The sequence below is a fragment of the Arctopsyche grandis genome, chromosome 1 (genome assembly GCF_051622035.1).
Source record: "Arctopsyche grandis isolate Sample6627 chromosome 1, ASM5162203v2, whole genome shotgun sequence".
Classification (NCBI taxonomy): Eukaryota; Metazoa; Arthropoda; class Insecta; order Trichoptera; family Hydropsychidae; genus Arctopsyche; species Arctopsyche grandis.
Genome location: NC_135355.1, coordinates 37,360,257 through 37,377,389, shown reverse-complemented (window position 1 = coordinate 37,377,389; position 17,133 = coordinate 37,360,257). Strand labels below are relative to the sequence as shown.

General features: G+C 39.9%; 3 protein-coding genes across 6 annotated transcripts; 2 read left to right on the top strand and 1 right to left on the bottom strand.

The window, feature by feature from the left end:
- Positions 1 to 2,056: 2,056 nt before the first annotated feature.
- Positions 2,057 to 4,853, top strand: LOC143920330 (elongation factor 1-alpha). Its single transcript, XM_077443175.1, has 2 exons — positions 2,057 to 2,675; positions 3,214 to 4,853. The coding sequence occupies exon 2, from the start codon at positions 3,225 to 3,227 to the stop codon at positions 4,614 to 4,616; it is 1,392 nt and encodes a 463-aa protein (XP_077299301.1). The 5' UTR covers positions 2,057 to 2,675; positions 3,214 to 3,224; the 3' UTR covers positions 4,617 to 4,853.
- A 410-nt stretch (positions 4,854 to 5,263) lies between these two features.
- Positions 5,264 to 5,984, bottom strand: LOC143920323 (uncharacterized). Its single transcript, XM_077443162.1, has 2 exons — positions 5,641 to 5,984; positions 5,264 to 5,555 (listed from the first exon to the last, which is right to left on the bottom strand). Exons 1-2 carry the CDS (start codon positions 5,882 to 5,884, stop codon positions 5,539 to 5,541), a joined length of 261 nt encoding a protein of 86 aa, XP_077299288.1. The 5' UTR covers positions 5,885 to 5,984; the 3' UTR covers positions 5,264 to 5,538.
- Positions 5,985 to 7,547: 1,563 nt separating this feature from the next.
- On the top strand, positions 7,548 to 16,965 carry Frmd5 (FERM domain containing). Of its 4 annotated transcripts, none has more exons than XM_077432856.1 (10): positions 7,548 to 7,987; positions 8,278 to 8,382; positions 8,464 to 8,506; positions 8,577 to 8,753; positions 8,819 to 9,045; positions 9,122 to 9,274; positions 12,308 to 12,396; positions 14,135 to 14,340; positions 14,433 to 14,546; positions 14,711 to 16,965. In XM_077432856.1, exons 1-10 carry the CDS (start codon positions 7,898 to 7,900, stop codon positions 15,136 to 15,138), a joined length of 1,632 nt encoding a protein of 543 aa, XP_077288982.1. In that variant the 5' UTR covers positions 7,548 to 7,897; the 3' UTR covers positions 15,139 to 16,965. The 4 variants fall into 4 exon arrangements, with proteins under 4 accessions (XP_077288982.1, XP_077288968.1, XP_077288975.1 ...); XM_077432842.1 differs by having other exon boundaries at positions 14,433 to 14,624; XM_077432849.1 differs by having other exon boundaries at positions 14,135 to 14,349.
- The last annotated feature ends 168 nt before the right edge of the window (positions 16,966 to 17,133 follow it).

Sequence of the window (17,133 nt, the reverse complement as noted above, 5' to 3'; positions counted from 1 at the left end):
ACTCATAGAAACCTATAACAATCATAAACATGTCATTATTACGCCACATATTTACTACATATTATATAATTTCATGATTGTGTACCAATTGAAAATGTATGATCGATACTTTACACATGAACACATGCCTTTAAAAAAAACACGTGCCACGTGCTTCTCTGTGTTTTCGCGGCAAAAAAACGCGTAGGTGATGCGCATTCTGATCCCAAACTTGTAATGTAATGTAAAAAGTATTGATCATGAAGTTGGCCCAAACGTAAGGATCAAGTATAAGATTTGTACAATTATTGCTCACATTCGGTTCTAAAGTTATTGATTTCTTATATAATATTTCGACGGCTCAGTGGCAGAAAGCTTTATGTCGAAAATTGGCTGTTTCATCGTAATAACAACTCGGTACAATTCAACACGCTCTATCGTTTGAAAAAACAAGCTGATTCATATTTGATTTATTTTTGGCGTAATTTAAATATTTCAATACGAATAATGTCCTCGCTTGTTACTGGAAAAACACTTAAAAATACTTTAATCGAATACAAAAATGATTATCACATTTCATATAGTGGTTAGTTTAATGAATAATGGATTTCGGTCACAAAATAAAGATTTTCAAATTTCGCGATTTTCGCAGAACAATGGATCGCTATTATTCTGAGAAACATTTCAATCTCAATACAAGGATTTACGCCTGGTTCGTAGCAAAAAAAAAAAAACGTGTAGGTGGTGTGCATTCTAATCTTAAACATGCAATTGTACTGCTCCCACGCACGCATTTTCTATGTAAAACGTATTTATCACGAAGTTGGCCCAACGTTAATTAAGATTTTTGCAATGGTTGGTCACTAATTCGGTAAGTAAGGCCGAAAACACACTGGGTGGTATGGGACGTCACATATCCTTGGCTTCCCGCTGTGAGTGTTCCTCAAATCGAATTCGGGTGTACTTGCACGTGCAGAATGTACATATACATATATTTGGGAGGTCGTATGTATATATGCAACCGACAAGTTATTCCAACATTTCATCAAATATGGGATCCACCGTTATCCATCATGGTCAAGCAAGGATAAATACAAGGATAAAATATCACCGAAAACACCCCAGGGGGTAATTTTTGGGAATGTGTACCATGTATATGGGCATTCTTCTTTTTTCTTTCTAAATTTTTATTTATTTGTTATGTATGTACATATATTTGTACTAGAAAGTAAATTGCGGAATTTTTAATAGAACAATAATGTGCGGTGCTAGAACACTAGTGCTATATTGCTGGAAACGGTCTCTCAGACTGTATTTATTGGGGGAGGGGGGGGGGGGGTGACCCCGTGTAGAAGGCTTTATTTGTTGACTTCATTGAGCTGTAAAGTGGTCTTATATGTATATAGGCTAGGGTAAACTGATTATTCCACAAAAAGCAATCCCCGCGTAAGTCACTAAAATCTCAATCACGGAACATCTGGCACTATAGTTCTCGTTAGTACAATATTTCACGTGAGTTCCTTTCGATTGATGGAGTTTTTGGGTGCCAGATTTTCCGTGATCGAGATTTTAGTCAGGTGCGCCAGATTGCTTTTTGCGGAATAATCACCGAACTAGGTGAACAATATTACTTTAACCCTTTGCCCGCGTCACCAAATTTAGCGAACATGCCCTGTACGCGGCTGCTTTTTTGCGGATTTTGTTATCGCGTTTTCGATTATAAATATAGGTTGTAATATTTTATAAATTATTTTAGCCTATATTGAATTTTTTTCGACTACTGCCATCTATTGAATTTGGTAAAGTATACATTTAGTAATATTTTCAACCAAGTTATAAAATTTAAACACAATAGACGGCTCTTAAATAGGTTGGAACTTCCAAGACATCTATGCGTGTCTCACGCGTTGAGGGCATGTTCGCTAGGACATATATAGTAGTCGTACGCGGTGGAAAGGTTAATATAAATAGGTCAATATATATTAATATTTATATTAATGCCATTTATACAGAGATGCTGCATTTTTTCGCATGTTTAAAGACCACACCGCACTATGCAACACGACACGGAAAAGTTGATACAAAAATTATCTTTGTCGCGCGGTGTCGCGTGACGCGTAGTGCGTTCTATCTCATACAATTTTCCGTGTCGCGTCGCAGTCGCATATTGGGGTCTCGCCTTAAAAGTAACTAGTAAGTAAAAAAACACGTACCACGTACCGCTCAGTGTGTTTTCGCCCTAAAATACGTTTATGTAATTGTACAAAGAGGAATGTAAATCTATAGTTTTAAATTAAAACATATCGAATTTCGTTTACTTTTTCATTTCCCGGTTGATATTTGATTTGATTCAAACCGTGTACTGTAAAATATTCCGAAACGTTTAATTATATATGGAACTTTCACTCGCTTGAAACACACCGGGCGATTGGATCAATCGTTGTAAAATTGAGGATCGTCGTGAGGAGTGAAACAGTGCACAATCGAGCCGAATCAAAAAGCGAAATCGCCATCGGAAAGGTAAAGAAACAAGTGCGGTGGCGGTGTGTGGCGAGTCGTCCGCCAGGGCGCGCAGCGGCAGCTTCCGGTGTCGGCGCCGTCGTGACGACACGTCGTTCGCCGAGACTCGGCCATTCCTCTGGGGGTCGCACCAGACTTCGCACGTCCGCGCCGCTTCTCCTCTTGTCGCCGCACAGGTAACCACCCCACCCCACCCCGCCACACCCCATCTTTTGTTCACCCTTTCGTGTCGCGTTGCACCTGCCGCGCCCCTTTCAGCAGCTAGGAATTCGCATTCGCAAACCGGAGTCGAGCCGAGCACGTGGCGGCCGGCGAAAGCCACCGCCGCAAGGGAGTCGCCCGCCGCTTCCTTTGTCCGCACCTGCCATTTTAACCCTTCCGGCCCTCTACGTAAGGCTCCGAATCGCGTCTCGCACGAGCTCGGCTTCGTGCATCATCGGCACGTGGCGGCGCCCCGACACGTGGTGCCGGCGAATCACCGGAAGTAGCGCATAAGATGGCCACGGTCGACACGTGCGCCGCCATATTGCATCCTTTTATTACATTACACCCATATGTATATTTATATATCGACGCGACGTTGATTTGTTCTTATCGGCGAAATTTTCGGCCGCCATTTTCGCATTGTCCAATTACGCGTATGGAGAGTACGCGGGGACGGGTCGATAACCCGTGTGAAGGTGAAGGATCGATTTGACGTGTCGTCTGTTTCAGGTCTCGCAGCCATGGGTAAGGAAAAGTTCCATATCAACATCGTCGTCATCGGACACGTAGATTCCGGCAAGTCCACCACCACCGGTCACTTGATCTACAAATGCGGCGGCATCGACAAGAGAACCATCGAAAAGTTCGAGAAGGAGGCGCAGGAGATGGGCAAAGGCTCGTTCAAGTACGCGTGGGTCCTCGACAAGCTGAAGGCCGAGCGTGAGCGCGGTATCACCATCGACATCGCCCTGTGGAAGTTCGAAACCACCAGGTACTACGTGACCATCATCGACGCCCCCGGACACAGAGATTTCATCAAAAACATGATCACTGGCACCTCGCAGGCCGATTGCGCAGTGCTGATCGTCGCCGCCGGAACCGGAGAGTTCGAAGCCGGTATCTCCAAGAACGGCCAGACTCGCGAGCACGCACTCCTCGCCTTCACCCTCGGAGTTAAGCAGCTCATTGTGGGAGTCAACAAGATGGACTCCACCGAGCCTCACTACAGCGAGTCTCGTTTCGAGGAGATCAAGAAGGAAGTGTCCTCTTACATCAAGAAGATCGGGTACAATCCCGCTGCCGTAGCCTTCGTTCCCATCTCCGGATGGCACGGAGACAACATGCTCGAGCCCTCCGCCAAGATGCCTTGGTTCAAGGGATGGAACGTCGAGCGCAAGGAAGGAAAGGCTGAAGGCAAGTGCTTGATCGAAGCCCTCGACGCCATCGTGCCCCCGTCTCGTCCCACAGACAAAGCCCTCCGTCTCCCCCTCCAAGACGTGTACAAAATCGGCGGTATCGGAACGGTACCGGTCGGTCGTGTCGAGACTGGAATCCTCAAGCCCGGCACCGTCGTCGTCTTCGCCCCGGCTAATCTCACCACTGAAGTAAAGTCCGTCGAGATGCACCACGAAGCCTTGCAAGAGGCCGTCCCCGGAGACAACGTCGGTTTCAACGTCAAGAACGTGTCCGTCAAGGAGTTGAGGAGAGGATTCGTCGCCGGAGACACCAAAGTCAACCCGCCAAAGGGAGCCGCCGACTTCACCGCCCAAGTCATCGTCCTCAACCACCCCGGACAGATCGCCAACGGATACACGCCCGTGCTCGATTGCCACACCGCTCACATTGCGTGCAAGTTCGCCGAGATCCAACAGAAGGTCGACCGTCGTACTGGTAAATCCACAGAAGACAATCCCAAGTCGATCAAGTCTGGAGATGCCGCCATCGTCAACTTGGTGCCGTCCAAGCCCATGTGCGTCGAGTCTTTCCAGGAGTTCCCTCCTCTGGGACGTTTCGCCGTGCGTGACATGAGGCAGACGGTCGCCGTCGGAGTCATCAAGTCGGTCAACTTCAAGGATCCCTCAGCCGGCAAGGTGACCAAAGCCGCCGAAAAGGCAACCAAGGCGAAAAAGTAGCTAGATCCTTTGACCGCCGCACAACTTTTCAATTTGCTTATAAAACGCTTTTCTCATCGGAAAGTGTTCCGCAGGAAAAAGGCTCTACTCATTCCTTACTATATTTTTCTACTTCATTCTATGATAATGATCTAAGTTTATTTTATGTAATTTTGTATACATACCGAGATGATATTTTTATAATCACAAGGGAAGTGTAATTTAATAGTAATAAACGAGTAGCCATTGGTCATCAAACTCTTAATTCTTTGATTTATTACCTCTCCTTGATTCCTTTTAATCTATCACTTTCAGAAATACACATCAATTTAATTAAACAACTGCAGATCCATATGGAAAAAACCACAATGAAAGGATTTCCTTTGAATTGTGACTCAGCTAAGGCAAGTATGAATCATGGTTTGGGGGACCACATGGGTGAAAAGATACGCTTAAACGAAATTACAATTGTAAACAATGAGAACAATCGAAAGCTTGACTGATGATTTTTTTGTTTGGTATGGAAAATGCTTGTGTGATTGCACAAATGCAAGAAAAATCGCATTATGATTATGAAATATTTTACATGACCTTCAGGTAAATTTGAAGGTAAGCTTTGTGACCAGCTCACTGACGCATGCACTGTGCAAAAAATAAATAAACAAATTAATATTTATAACAAATTTATTTAGAAAATAAATAACATCTAATTATAAAGTCTTTGACAATAACTTGAATCATTCGAAAAATGTATCTGAATCTTTAGGTTTGGTTTCCTGTTGGTATAAAAAATCAGCATAAGCTTCCTGCTGCTGGAGGTCTTGTTTATTCCAAAGCGGTAGAATATAAGTCCGATACAAAATGACTCCTAGAAGGACGCCTGCCACGGCCTTGAGAGATCCCCTTCCCGGGGAGGAAGTTTTCAATTGGCCGAACTTATCTGTCATGCTGTTGTATTTGCTGAAAAGTGAAATGCATTGAAGTTTTAGCACAAGTTTGATTGATCGCACTGCGGTGAGGTTATGAGGTTATGCAAGCGACGAACCTGTGGCCGCAGAGTCTGTGGATTTCGGTAGGGCTTCGGCTTCCTTTGGCTGCTCGGCGCTCCGTTTGTCGAAGATCGGCCTCCAGATGTAGACCCCGCCGACGACTCCCAACACTGTCACCACAACCAAGTCGAGAGTTGATATGTCGCGAGGGCGTCTTATCCTCATCGTCAAGACGACTGACAGATTTAGAATATCGAGCTGGTGGCGTTCACTGAAAGCGCTCACGCATGTCTGCCACATCTTATCTAACCCCCTCACTTTCTTCGAACTTTCACTTTCAGTACGCGCTCATTCACAATTGAGCGTTGATAATATCAAAACATTAACATTAACCACTAATGACACATCTGCAAATAATCGACGAGGTGGTCGCCAACGTCCGGATGCGGACAAGGCATTAAGAAGAAGAAATTTAAAATTTGTTTTTTTTAATTTTGATTTTATAAAACAATGCACAATTGTAATCGATCTTCAGTTGGGCGTTTAAATATCAACTTTCTCAACATAAACTACTGATTTATAAATTGTTGAAATTAAAGATAGCTTCAACGTCACAGTTGTAAGCGTCGGCATTCAATGTATAGATCTTCAGTTAATAATTGAAATTATTCTTGGAAAGAAATTCTTAGTTAACATATATTATGGTTCGGTGATTATTGGTCACAAAGCGTTCGTCCAAAAAATACTAAAATCTCTATAACGGAACATCTGGCAGTTAAAAAGTCCATGATACTAACGATAACTATCATACTAATGAGAACTCGAGTGCGAAATATTCCGTATTCGCGATTTTCATGGCAAAAATTGTCTTTTGGGCGATCGTAATGTGACTATAATAATCCAATTACCTATATTATACATATTATCAGGGCTTTTACGCGGTGGAACGGCGTTCCAGTACCTTTCCGTAAAAATTGATCTCGCACACGTTACTAAAATCTCGATCACGTTACATCTGGCACCTAAAGTCTATCAATCGAAAGCTATCCGTACACAATATTATCCTAAAGAGAACTCGAGTGTCTGATATTCCGTATTCGTGATTTTTGTGGCAAGATTGTTGTGCGCGCAATCATAATTTGCGCAATAATCCGTTTACTACAAAATACGTATATGTGGAAGTAGAATTCACATCACCTACACGTTTCATCAAGGTAATATATTCATTGGCGCCGTGCACTCACACGATATTTGCAATATTTTCCATATCCAGTTCCTAAATAGCAAGCACAGATTGCAATATGGGAATTGGATATGGAAATATCGTTAGTTGATATCGTGTGTGTGGACGGCGCCATTGCGACTCGACTAACGTCAAATATCGTCAATAATTGTAAAAAAATAATTGACAATATATAATAAGCTTCGATTATTATGACAAAAAAACAGGAGGATCAGTCAAACATTTCTACATAAATAGCTCTTTCTAGTGCAAATGAGCATAGATATAGAATAGCATAGATGGGGCTTGACGCTCGAAATTTGTCTCCATTTAAAAGAGTGCAACCAAAGAAAAAGAGTGCAATCTTTTAGTGGCTAGCTAGCTTCTAAGCTTTTTCATTTTCGAAGCATCTGTGGCGGCTCGCTTATACGACATGGTCGAGTTTGGTTGCCTTCCTGCGAGTGGGAACCAACTCGGCTGGGTTCGGAGAGCTACTACTCACTCTGTCTTCAGCTGTCATATAATAAACACGTGCATTAACATGCCAGTCGTCTCATTCGTTCATCCTCCATACTTCTTTCCTTTTTTTTCATTCATTCCCCCACACCTCCCAGTTGTTTGGTCCGCTTTATCTGGGCAAATTTGTTTGCAATACCTCATCTATGTTATTCTATATTAGTACGATATGGTAAAAAATAACCGAAATGGTCAATATTATTAATGGTAGGAAAGAATGGTGCTAGGGGTGTTTAAAAAGTGTTGTGAAGGCCGCGGCTGTCAGCGGGCGCCGAACCGGCCGCAAAGAACTAGGCCTCCGCCGCCCGCACTTTCGGGCCCCATTCGAGCCTCCGCCCCTCGCGCCCCCATCCCCCCACCTCTCACCCGCCCGCCCTCCTCCGCAGACCAATCGTTCAATCTGTCAGGTCTTTTCGCGGATTACAACATGGCCACATACTTTTTTCAGCTGAAAACCTACTTTTGTTTATCAAAATTATAATCGCACCGTCTCTTTTTACGAAGAAAGCCTCGAGTCATCACCTGCAAACAAAACACCGAGCGTTCACAGTCGAGGTCTTCAACATTGCGCAAACATGTTTAGAAGCAGGGCAGATAGCAATATAGTGTATAAATGCACGGTTAGACTTTTGGAAGACACTGACATTCTAGAATGTGAATTTCACGTGAGTATAATAATACATTATTTATTCACAGTCGCTAAGTTACAGTCAAACTATACTATTATGAGATTCTATAAATTGAAGACAAATCATCAGCGATGAGTTAACATGCTTGTTTAAATAGCAATGCAAACTTTTGATATTACACTCGTTCTAACAACAGTTGTTGCTCTTACTTTCAATGGTGCTTCACAATTATTGCAAATTTGTCTGCTTATACAAATGTACACTGAAATTTGATATTTCATTGATTAGATTCTTCAAACTTATCCATATGAATTTTTATATTCCAGCCTAGCCAAAAAGGAAAATACCTCCTTGATTATGTTTGCCAACAGTTGAATTTGGTCGAGACGGATTATTTTGGACTTAGATTCGTAGATGGAATGAATCAAAGGGTAATATAATATAATATACCATTATTATTTTAAATTATATTAAATTTCACTTATATGTATATATATATTATTGAATTACAGCACTGGCTTCATATGGCGAAATCCATTATCAAACAAGTCAAAGGTAAGCATGACATTCTCAGATCGATTTATTCGATAGTCTATTATTTCTACACCTTTTAATTTTATTTCAGATTCAAGCTCAATACTTTTTAGTTTCCGTGTAAAATTTTATCCGCCTAATCCGTTATTACTAAAGGAAGAAGTCACACGTTATCAAGTGTATTTGCAATTGAAAAGAGATTTACTTCACGGGAGACTTTATTGTACTCCTAACGAGGCTGCAATGTTAGGGGCTCTCGTCGTTCAAGGTATCCATTTATACACGTTTGATTTGATAAGTGTAATCAGTGTTATAATGTGATGTTTTTCATAGGTGATTTGGGTGATTACGATCCGGCCGTGCACGTTGGCAATTATATTTCTGAAATGCGTTTACTTTTGAGACAAACTGAAGTGATCGAAGCGCGGATGCAAGAAGTGCATGCACTTCCCGTAGATGAAGGCGGTGTGGGTGGCCAACAGCCTGCCGATGCTGAAATTACATTCCTTAGAATATCTTGTCAATTAGACACGTACGGTGTTGATCCACATCCTGTTAAGGTTTTTGCTTCGTTGATTTCGAGCGATTCGTTTCGTATTGTTTTCAAATTTTAATGTATGCTTGTGTGGTTTTTAGGACCATCGAGGAAATCAACTGTACCTGGGGATAAATCATAGTGGTATAATAACCTTTCAAGGTAGTAGGAAAAATCATCATTTTAGGTGGTCTGAAGTACATAAAATAAATTACGAAGGGAAAATGTTTATTGTTCATCTTAATTATCCGGAGGTGATTATGTTATATTTGATAAATATTTTTCATTTTCTTATTAACAGTTTTGTGACGTTCTTTTCAGGCCTTTAGATTTGCTTTTTCATCGTAAATATTATTATGGTACTTTTTACCTTTTACTCATCTAGCAACATATCGCACTCATTACTACGAACTTTTCGAATCTCTCAATTATATCTGCCATGCTTTTCATGTATAAGATTTTCTGTATTATTTTGTTATTTATTTATTTATTATTCGATTGTTTTTATAATCATACATCTTTCTACGTTTTGGCCATTCAACTCGGGCTATTTTTTTTAAGTGAACAAACTTTTTGGTTAGCAACTATATATAAAAAGGGTCAGTAAATAAATAAAATTCAGTAAGTATTCGTAAACGTGGTCAGTAATAACATTAAACAGTCAGTAAAAACATTAATCGGTCAGTAAAAAACAAAACGGTCCGTAAAAAACATTAAACAGTTAGTAAATGGGTATCTATAAACCCATATCTCTATCCTACTCCTATCCTTTTGGGCATGCTTGGGTATAATTCCCTTGAACTTTGGAGAAACTTCTCGTTAATTAGTTTCGTTCTCCAGCTACTGTGTGGTAATACGTCATGCCCGTTGTTGCTGGAACAGTTGGGACTTTATCTACCTAATAATTATGTGCGTGGTAGATATCATCATTTGATGGTTGTACCTCCTGCTCGCACAGTCCTTTTTCTTATGGCTCCTATACCATGAGTTATTCGACTTCTCAATGAAGTTCGTTGCTGCCGTCCCTGAATGCGATATTTTCCACCTCGGTGAGCGTAGATTATCGGATATTATTTTAACATATTTATCTGGTAACCTGCGCTCATCATTACTTTCTTAGTTTTAATGTGATGTATGATTGGAATCTTAATCTACTCTCTTCCATTTGGGCCTGGCAGGGATGTTTTGTATTTGTAGCGTGCTCTTATCAGAAAATGCTGCAGGTGCAAGACATTTCCTTATTTGTATTTTTTCTTATTTTAAATTTTAATTACTATAAAGTTTTTTATGATTGTGTTATAAGCTGTATTATTTTTTTTTTTAAATTTTTTTGTATCTTAATTTTTTTAGCTTTTGCTTTTTGTTGTATCTATTTATTTTTTGTTTTCTCCCTCTTATTTTATTTTATTATTTTATTATGTAGGCCATTATTTTATTTTATTTTATTTTATTTTAAAAAATCAATACCACAGAGAATTATGGCGCATTAGGTTCTTCCTGTAATGCCATAATGGTCAAAAAAACGTTAAATAAATAAATAACAATATTTCATATTGTGAGAGACCACATTTGCTAAATTCTCCGATTCCAGTATCTCGGTATGATTCAAACACCACTGTACTACTTGACGAATACTAATTGTGTTATTTCCTGATTGTGATTTTTTAAATGCTTTTTATTATTACCAAATTATGTTCACAATGCGTCTTATATCTATTTCAAGAGCTACTGATCTACTGATCATTTTCTATTATACAAATTTCCATACACTTTTTTTTTTAATACTATCAAATAATTAGATATTTGCTTATTTTGTAGCATGAATAAAAAAATCAGTAAGTATTCATAATAGTGGTTAGTAAAAACATTAAACGGTTAGTAAAAAAACATTAAACAGTGCGTAAAAACATTAAACGGTTAGTAAAAAAACATTAAATGGTCCATAAAAAACATTAAAACGGTTAGTAAAAAAACAATATTTCACATTATGTGAGACGACGTATGTATGCTAAATTCTCCGATTCCGTTATCTATGTTATTTCTATACATGTTTTTTTTACAAGCCTCATATTTTTAATACTGTCGAATAATTAGATATTTGCTTATTTTGTAGCTTAAAGCCCTTTACTAACAATATTTCACGTATTCTTTTTACAGGAATGTTCAAATCACACAGCAATTTGATTTCCGTTTTCTCGCTTTTCGACTATCTTAAAAGACACATCATTGAACTGTTGGATAATTAATTACTAGTATTTTAAGACAATTAAAAATCACAATCAATAGAAAAAACATCTGACATTAATTCCAACACTCACTTTTTTGGCACAGCAATACTAGATTTTAAGATAAAATCTGTAAAAATCTGTAAAGTAGTATTTTAAACGCTCATATCATAAACGAGTAACGTTTAAAAATAGAAGACTAATCAAACTTAGTAACGGTTGATTAGTCTTCTATTTTTGTTGCTCAGTGTAATTAATTTTCGTAAAAATCAGTGTCCCGAATAATCAATGACTCTTTAAATACAGGCCTATACTTGATATCATCATCATCATCATCATTATCAGCCATTCATCCACTGCTGGATGAAGGTCTCTCCAATACGCTTCCATTCGTCCCTGTTTTGCGCAACTCTCATCGATCTCACCCCACACATTTTCCTAATTTCGTCCATCCATCTTCCCTGCGGTCTTCCTTTTACCCTTTTGCATTCTCTCGGGTACCATTCTAGCACTTTTTTGTCCACGTTTCGTCCATTCTTCTGGCCACGTGGCCTGCCCATTGCCATTTCAATTTCTTCACTCTATCCACTATATCCACTACCCTTGTCATATTTCTCACCCAAGTATTCCGTTCCCTGTTTTTCCTCATTATGCCAAGCATACAACGTTCCATACTTCTTTGAGTGCATTGGACTTTGTGCAGCAACTTGGCGTTCAATGTCCAAGTTTCACATCCATACGTCATCACTGGCAAAACACATTGATCGAAGATATTTTTCGTCAAGCAAAGTAGCATTTTTGATTTAAAAAACGCATTCATTCGTCCAAATGCACTCCATTCTAATTTCACACGTCTCTTTATTATACTAGCAAAACTATTTAAATTCTAAATTCGAATATATTCACTCCAATAGTTGTATTGAAAATTGAATTTCTTATTAGTGTGGTTTCATTATGTCCTATATTTATTCCGTTAATGTTCGTCTATTTCACTACTCAGTAAAATATTGATTTTAAAATCATCGTGATGTGTTAAGAAAAGTGTTTTTTTTTTATTTTCAGAAGAAGCATACAGTTGGTTTCAAATGCCCTAGCGGAGCAGCGTGTCGACACGTGTGGCGATGTGCAATTGAGCAAATGCTATTTTTTACGTTAGTATAATATAATATATATAAAAACGGACGCGATGCGCTTATACATTACCTTACACTATATTTATATATATAACATACATATAACTTTATTTTAATTCGTGTATCAACTCGTTTCCGAAGTCACCCGTTGAAATCAACGGGCAGAACACTAGTATAGGGCTGCCATACGTCCTGGTGGACCGGAACATGTCCCGGTTTATAGATCTGTGTCCCTGTGTCCCAGTCCATGAGTCAGTTGTCCCGGTATTCTGTTTATCTAAAGACTACTAAGGAAAAACAAGTAAATGTGAGAATGAAAGGTGAAAGAACTGCAAGGGTTCAAGGAAAAGTGCGATTTTGGAGTCTCTGCGTAATGTGTGACCTACAATTACTTAATCGTATACAAAGAGTGGTGCGAAGGGAGCAACGGTCGCAGGCTTCAAAATCTGGGGGCGCCAAAATCGTCATTACAAATTTCAATTTTTAATGAAAATTTTAAATGGATGCGACAAAATACAGAATTTTTAAGTCAAATAATTATATACATATATGTATGTACATATATATACATACCAGGAAGGCCCAACAGGTAAACCCCAATTCGCCTTCCTGGCCAATTACAAACAATGTAGCAAGTCGCTGAATTACTAGACATTGGAAATTCGAAATTAACGAGACATCTATGAATTTTAACTTGTACATTAATCATACTCAAATAGTGTTGACATATTAGGTAGGAAGGTTTTTAGCCAATTTAATCGAGGAACCGTTTCAACAATGAAATGAGAAAAATTGCCTAACTCTGATAGGAAGTGATCGACCTGGAGTCACAAATATCCAAGTCTGACCAGCAGCTATACAGATATACTCGGAATAAATTCTTTTCAATCGAGGTCAACCCACAGGATCGAACGGTGGTTGGGCAAAAGCCCAACCAACAGCTCTTCGGAGCTCATATCGGTCCACATGCGCATGTTTCGAAGCCAAGACAATTTTTTCCCGCAAATCAATTTTTTACCTTCTATTTTCCCGATGGTTATCAAACGGAGAAATTCGTATTTTGGACACCGTATCATGTGTCCGAGGTACTCCACCTTTCTCCGCTTGATAACAGAAACAAGTTCCCTGCCTCTCTCTATTATGACGAGGACAGCTTTATTTGATACTTTTTTGGTCCACGGGATATTCAGCATACGCCTGTACGCCCACATCTCAAAAGCTTCGATGCGGCTGATCATCCTGGTCTTCAGAGTCCACGTTTCACATCCATGTAGTAACACTGTCCTGACGTAGCTCTTCGCGAATCTCAAACGCGTACGAAGATTGAGTTGCTTGTTTGTAAGCGCCACCTTTATTTTAATAAATGCACCTCTCGCCATCTCGATGGGGATCTTCCTAGATCTTCATCTGGGTCCATTCTTCATTTAGCCAGGTACCCAGGTATTTGAATCTTTTGACGCTTTCTAAGACCTCTCCATCCAATGTTAGATCACCGGTGTCTGTTTGCATTCTATCTGCTATCATAAATTTTGTCTTCTTTAGATTTATGCGCAGACCTCTTCGATTGCTTTCTTGATGTACACGGTCTAGAGATCTTTGCAGGTCTGCTAAATTTTCAGTGACTAGCATATCTTATATTGGTGATTGTCTCGCCGCCCACCTTGATACCCTCCGCTTCCTACACTATACTAGTAGGATAATATTGACTTTTAAAAAAAAAGCGTTGTGTATTAAAATAAAAATGTATTATTTACAGCTTGGCTTCAAGCGCCGACGCATCTGTGATATCGGGAGGTGGATTTTTTTCATGGGGCAGTAAATTTCGCTACGTCGGCCGCACAGAAAGAGAGATACTGCAAGGATCGAGCGAGTCTCGGGGCAACGGCACGGCCAACGGCGAGGGAGGCGGACCCAGGCGCAAAGCATCGAGCGTGCCGGCGACACCTTCGACTCCAATGAATAGTGATTTTAGTAATTGATCCTAGGAAAACTTATGAGTTCGCGGCGTCGCAATTGCCGAAACTAATTTGTGCGCTTTGTGCGGGTCGTTGCAGGTGGTGCTTACAGCAGTTTGCCACGTTCTACTCACTCGGCACCGTTGGGTGAATCGTTAGACACGTGCAACGGGTGTGCTATGATGAGCACGGCCATAGGATCCAATAATGCCGGTGAGGGAAATTCTTTTTGTCCAGATCATATATTGTCACCCGTTACTGAGGAGCAACGTTCTAAAATGTTCCACCAAGGTAGCCGTCGTTGTCTGACCGGACCTCTGCACTTATCTGTCGCACGCTGCGAGTGTCCCCTCGGTTCATTTCCACGTCTTTTTCAGGCACTTCCGGAGAGGGGACGCACCACTTCAACGATTACTACTTCCGGGACTCGTTCGAGCACTCGTCGTCCGAGTCGCAGCTGACGAACTTCGGCATGGAGGCGGCCAACAGGGGCCCCGAGGAGTCTTCCAGACACTCCAGCAACAACCACACGCCGAGTAAACGAGCTCTCACCACGTTTCAAGCGTCGCAGAACGACGCGGCGGCGAACAGCGGCCAGCCGAAGAAGTTCAACATATTCAAAGCGTTCGTGCCGTCGTTTCTCTTCGTTTGTTTCTCTCTGTTATTTCTGACGGTGCTAGTTTTGGAGTCCGACTGGCCGCTGCTGAAGAAGTTCCGGCAGTGGCCCGAGATGGTCTCTCTTCACTACCACTATTACAGGCCGCTCAAAGATTACATGCGGCAAACGGTGGCGAGATTGTTTTGATTGAGCATTTTATTGCATTATTCCAATGAACAATCAAAAATTCTGAATTTTAGACAACTTGTAACTATTTTGAGACCTGTCTTAGATATATTTAAATATTTTTATGTAAATACATACATAATAATGACTAATTTATACAATTAAAAAAACCAACCAAAGACCACTAATAAGCCACTTCATTAGAAAGAAAGAAAGAAAAAAAAAACAGTCAAATTATAATTAAAAAAGAAAATATTTTTGTGACTTAAAAAAGGTTTTCATTCCAATTTAAATTCCAAAAACTGTAATGTGATAAGCATTCCTTTTATTTATTTTTTTTATAACATGTACTTATTTATTGTTATTTATTTTTTATACTCCAGTCATTAATTTTAAAATTTTGTACCTGTTTTTGTTTACGTTGTGTGAAAAATTTGTAATTCAAAATGTCAATTTAGCTAAAAGTCTGTTTAATAATCATAACTCGCAGTAATTTTTGCTAATTATGAAAAGATCAACATTCGTGATACAATTATGAACCTCATTAATTTATTATATACAAATATTGTATGTTAAGTAATACATAGATATTATTGTTTTAAAAAAAAATTGCGGTTTACCCAATTAAGGTCTATTCATACTATTCAGCAATGCGAGGCAACGGCACAGCACAGCAGTGCACAGAAAAGACTACTTCTATTTATACTATACAGCAGCGCACTTTCGGACAAGTTCCAAGTTTCAAGTTTCACATATGTAGGTATATGTTCATTACAGAAAGCGCGACGATATAGCGCAATATTGCTTGCGTCGTATCAATATTGTCGCAATATGACGTTTTAGAAAGTATTCTCATGCGCATGCGCAATCTCGTTAGTACGCGTGCACTCGCTACTATGACGATCTCCACAGTGGCCAAAGAAAACCGGCTTTGCTTGATGCATTTCGTTGATTTGTACTGCTGTATAGTATGAATTTATTGGGTTCACCTTACCTGAGTTGATGAAGACTCGAAAAATGATAAAATGACTTGATTGTTTACAAGCTTTAAGATTAGGAGTGGGGGTAGATGGTTTCCTCGGTACCTCACGCATACACGTGTGCTTGTCCCATACGACCTTCCAGCCTGGGATGTTCTCCTGAGTTCATTTTTCGTGTCTTAATCGATTCAGTGTTAATGCCGTAAGGGCCACTAGAATTTATACTATACAGCAGTTCACAGCCCCAGCAAAGCACAACAGCTCACGTATACGACAGTTTCTATTCATATTATCCAGCATCTCGCGGTTCAGACAAGTTTTAGCCGAGTGCGAGGCAAAATCGGCTCACATATACATCAGAGAGCGCGACGATATGGCGCAATATTGCTTGCGTTGTATCGATATGGTCGCAAAATGACCTTTCCGAAAATATTGATATGCGCATGCGCACTTTCGTTAGTACGCGTGCACTTGCCAGCACTTTAACCAGCAGAGTAGACTAGTGGTTAGTATATAATGCGTTGAACAGAGTGGTCACGGGTTCAAATCCCACTGGTTTCTGCTGTCCAGACCTTGGATTTGTGACTCCAGGTCGGTCGTTTCCCATCAGAGTTTGCCAATTTATCTGATTTTCATTGAAACGGTTCCAACAAATTGGCAACCTCACCCATTTTCTCGCAAAATATAGAGTTTTACTCTATATCTCAAAATATAGTTGAAAGTTTACAAATTTGACCACAGATGTCTCTGTGGATATTAATTGATATGTATTTATGTACTTTGTATAATACTAATAATATTTATATCACGTCTACAATGTTTCTAGCCAGGAAGGCGCATCGGGGTTACCCGTTAGGCCTTCCTCGTATAAATTAAAAATATAAAATAAAATAAAATAGCTTGCTACTATGATGTCGTGTCGTGCGTGAGCATTTCCACAGTTCCGGTGACGTGTACTGCTGTATGGTATGAATAGATTGTGTCGGCTATCGCTGTTGCGTGTACGCCACGTGCATATGAATGTACCGAACAGTAT

Excerpts from the sequence above, each read along its gene's own strand:
- LOC143920330 (XM_077443175.1), top strand. The coding sequence starts at position 3,225 with ATGGGTAAGGAAAAGTTCCATATCAACATCGTCGTCATCGGACACGTA.
- LOC143920323 (XM_077443162.1), bottom strand. The coding sequence starts at position 5,884 with ATGTGGCAGACATGCGTGAGCGCTTTCAGTGAACGCCACCAGCTCGAT.
- Frmd5 (XM_077432834.1), top strand. The coding sequence starts at position 7,898 with ATGTTTAGAAGCAGGGCAGATAGCAATATAGTGTATAAATGCACGGTT. Across the intron at positions 9,046-9,121 it reads TTGATCCACATCCTGTTAAG|GACCATCGAGGAAATCAACT; the intron begins GTTTTTGCTTCG and ends TGTGGTTTTTAG. Across the intron at positions 14,625-14,710 it reads TTCTAAAATGTTCCACCAAG|GCACTTCCGGAGAGGGGACG; the intron begins GTAGCCGTCGTT and ends CGTCTTTTTCAG.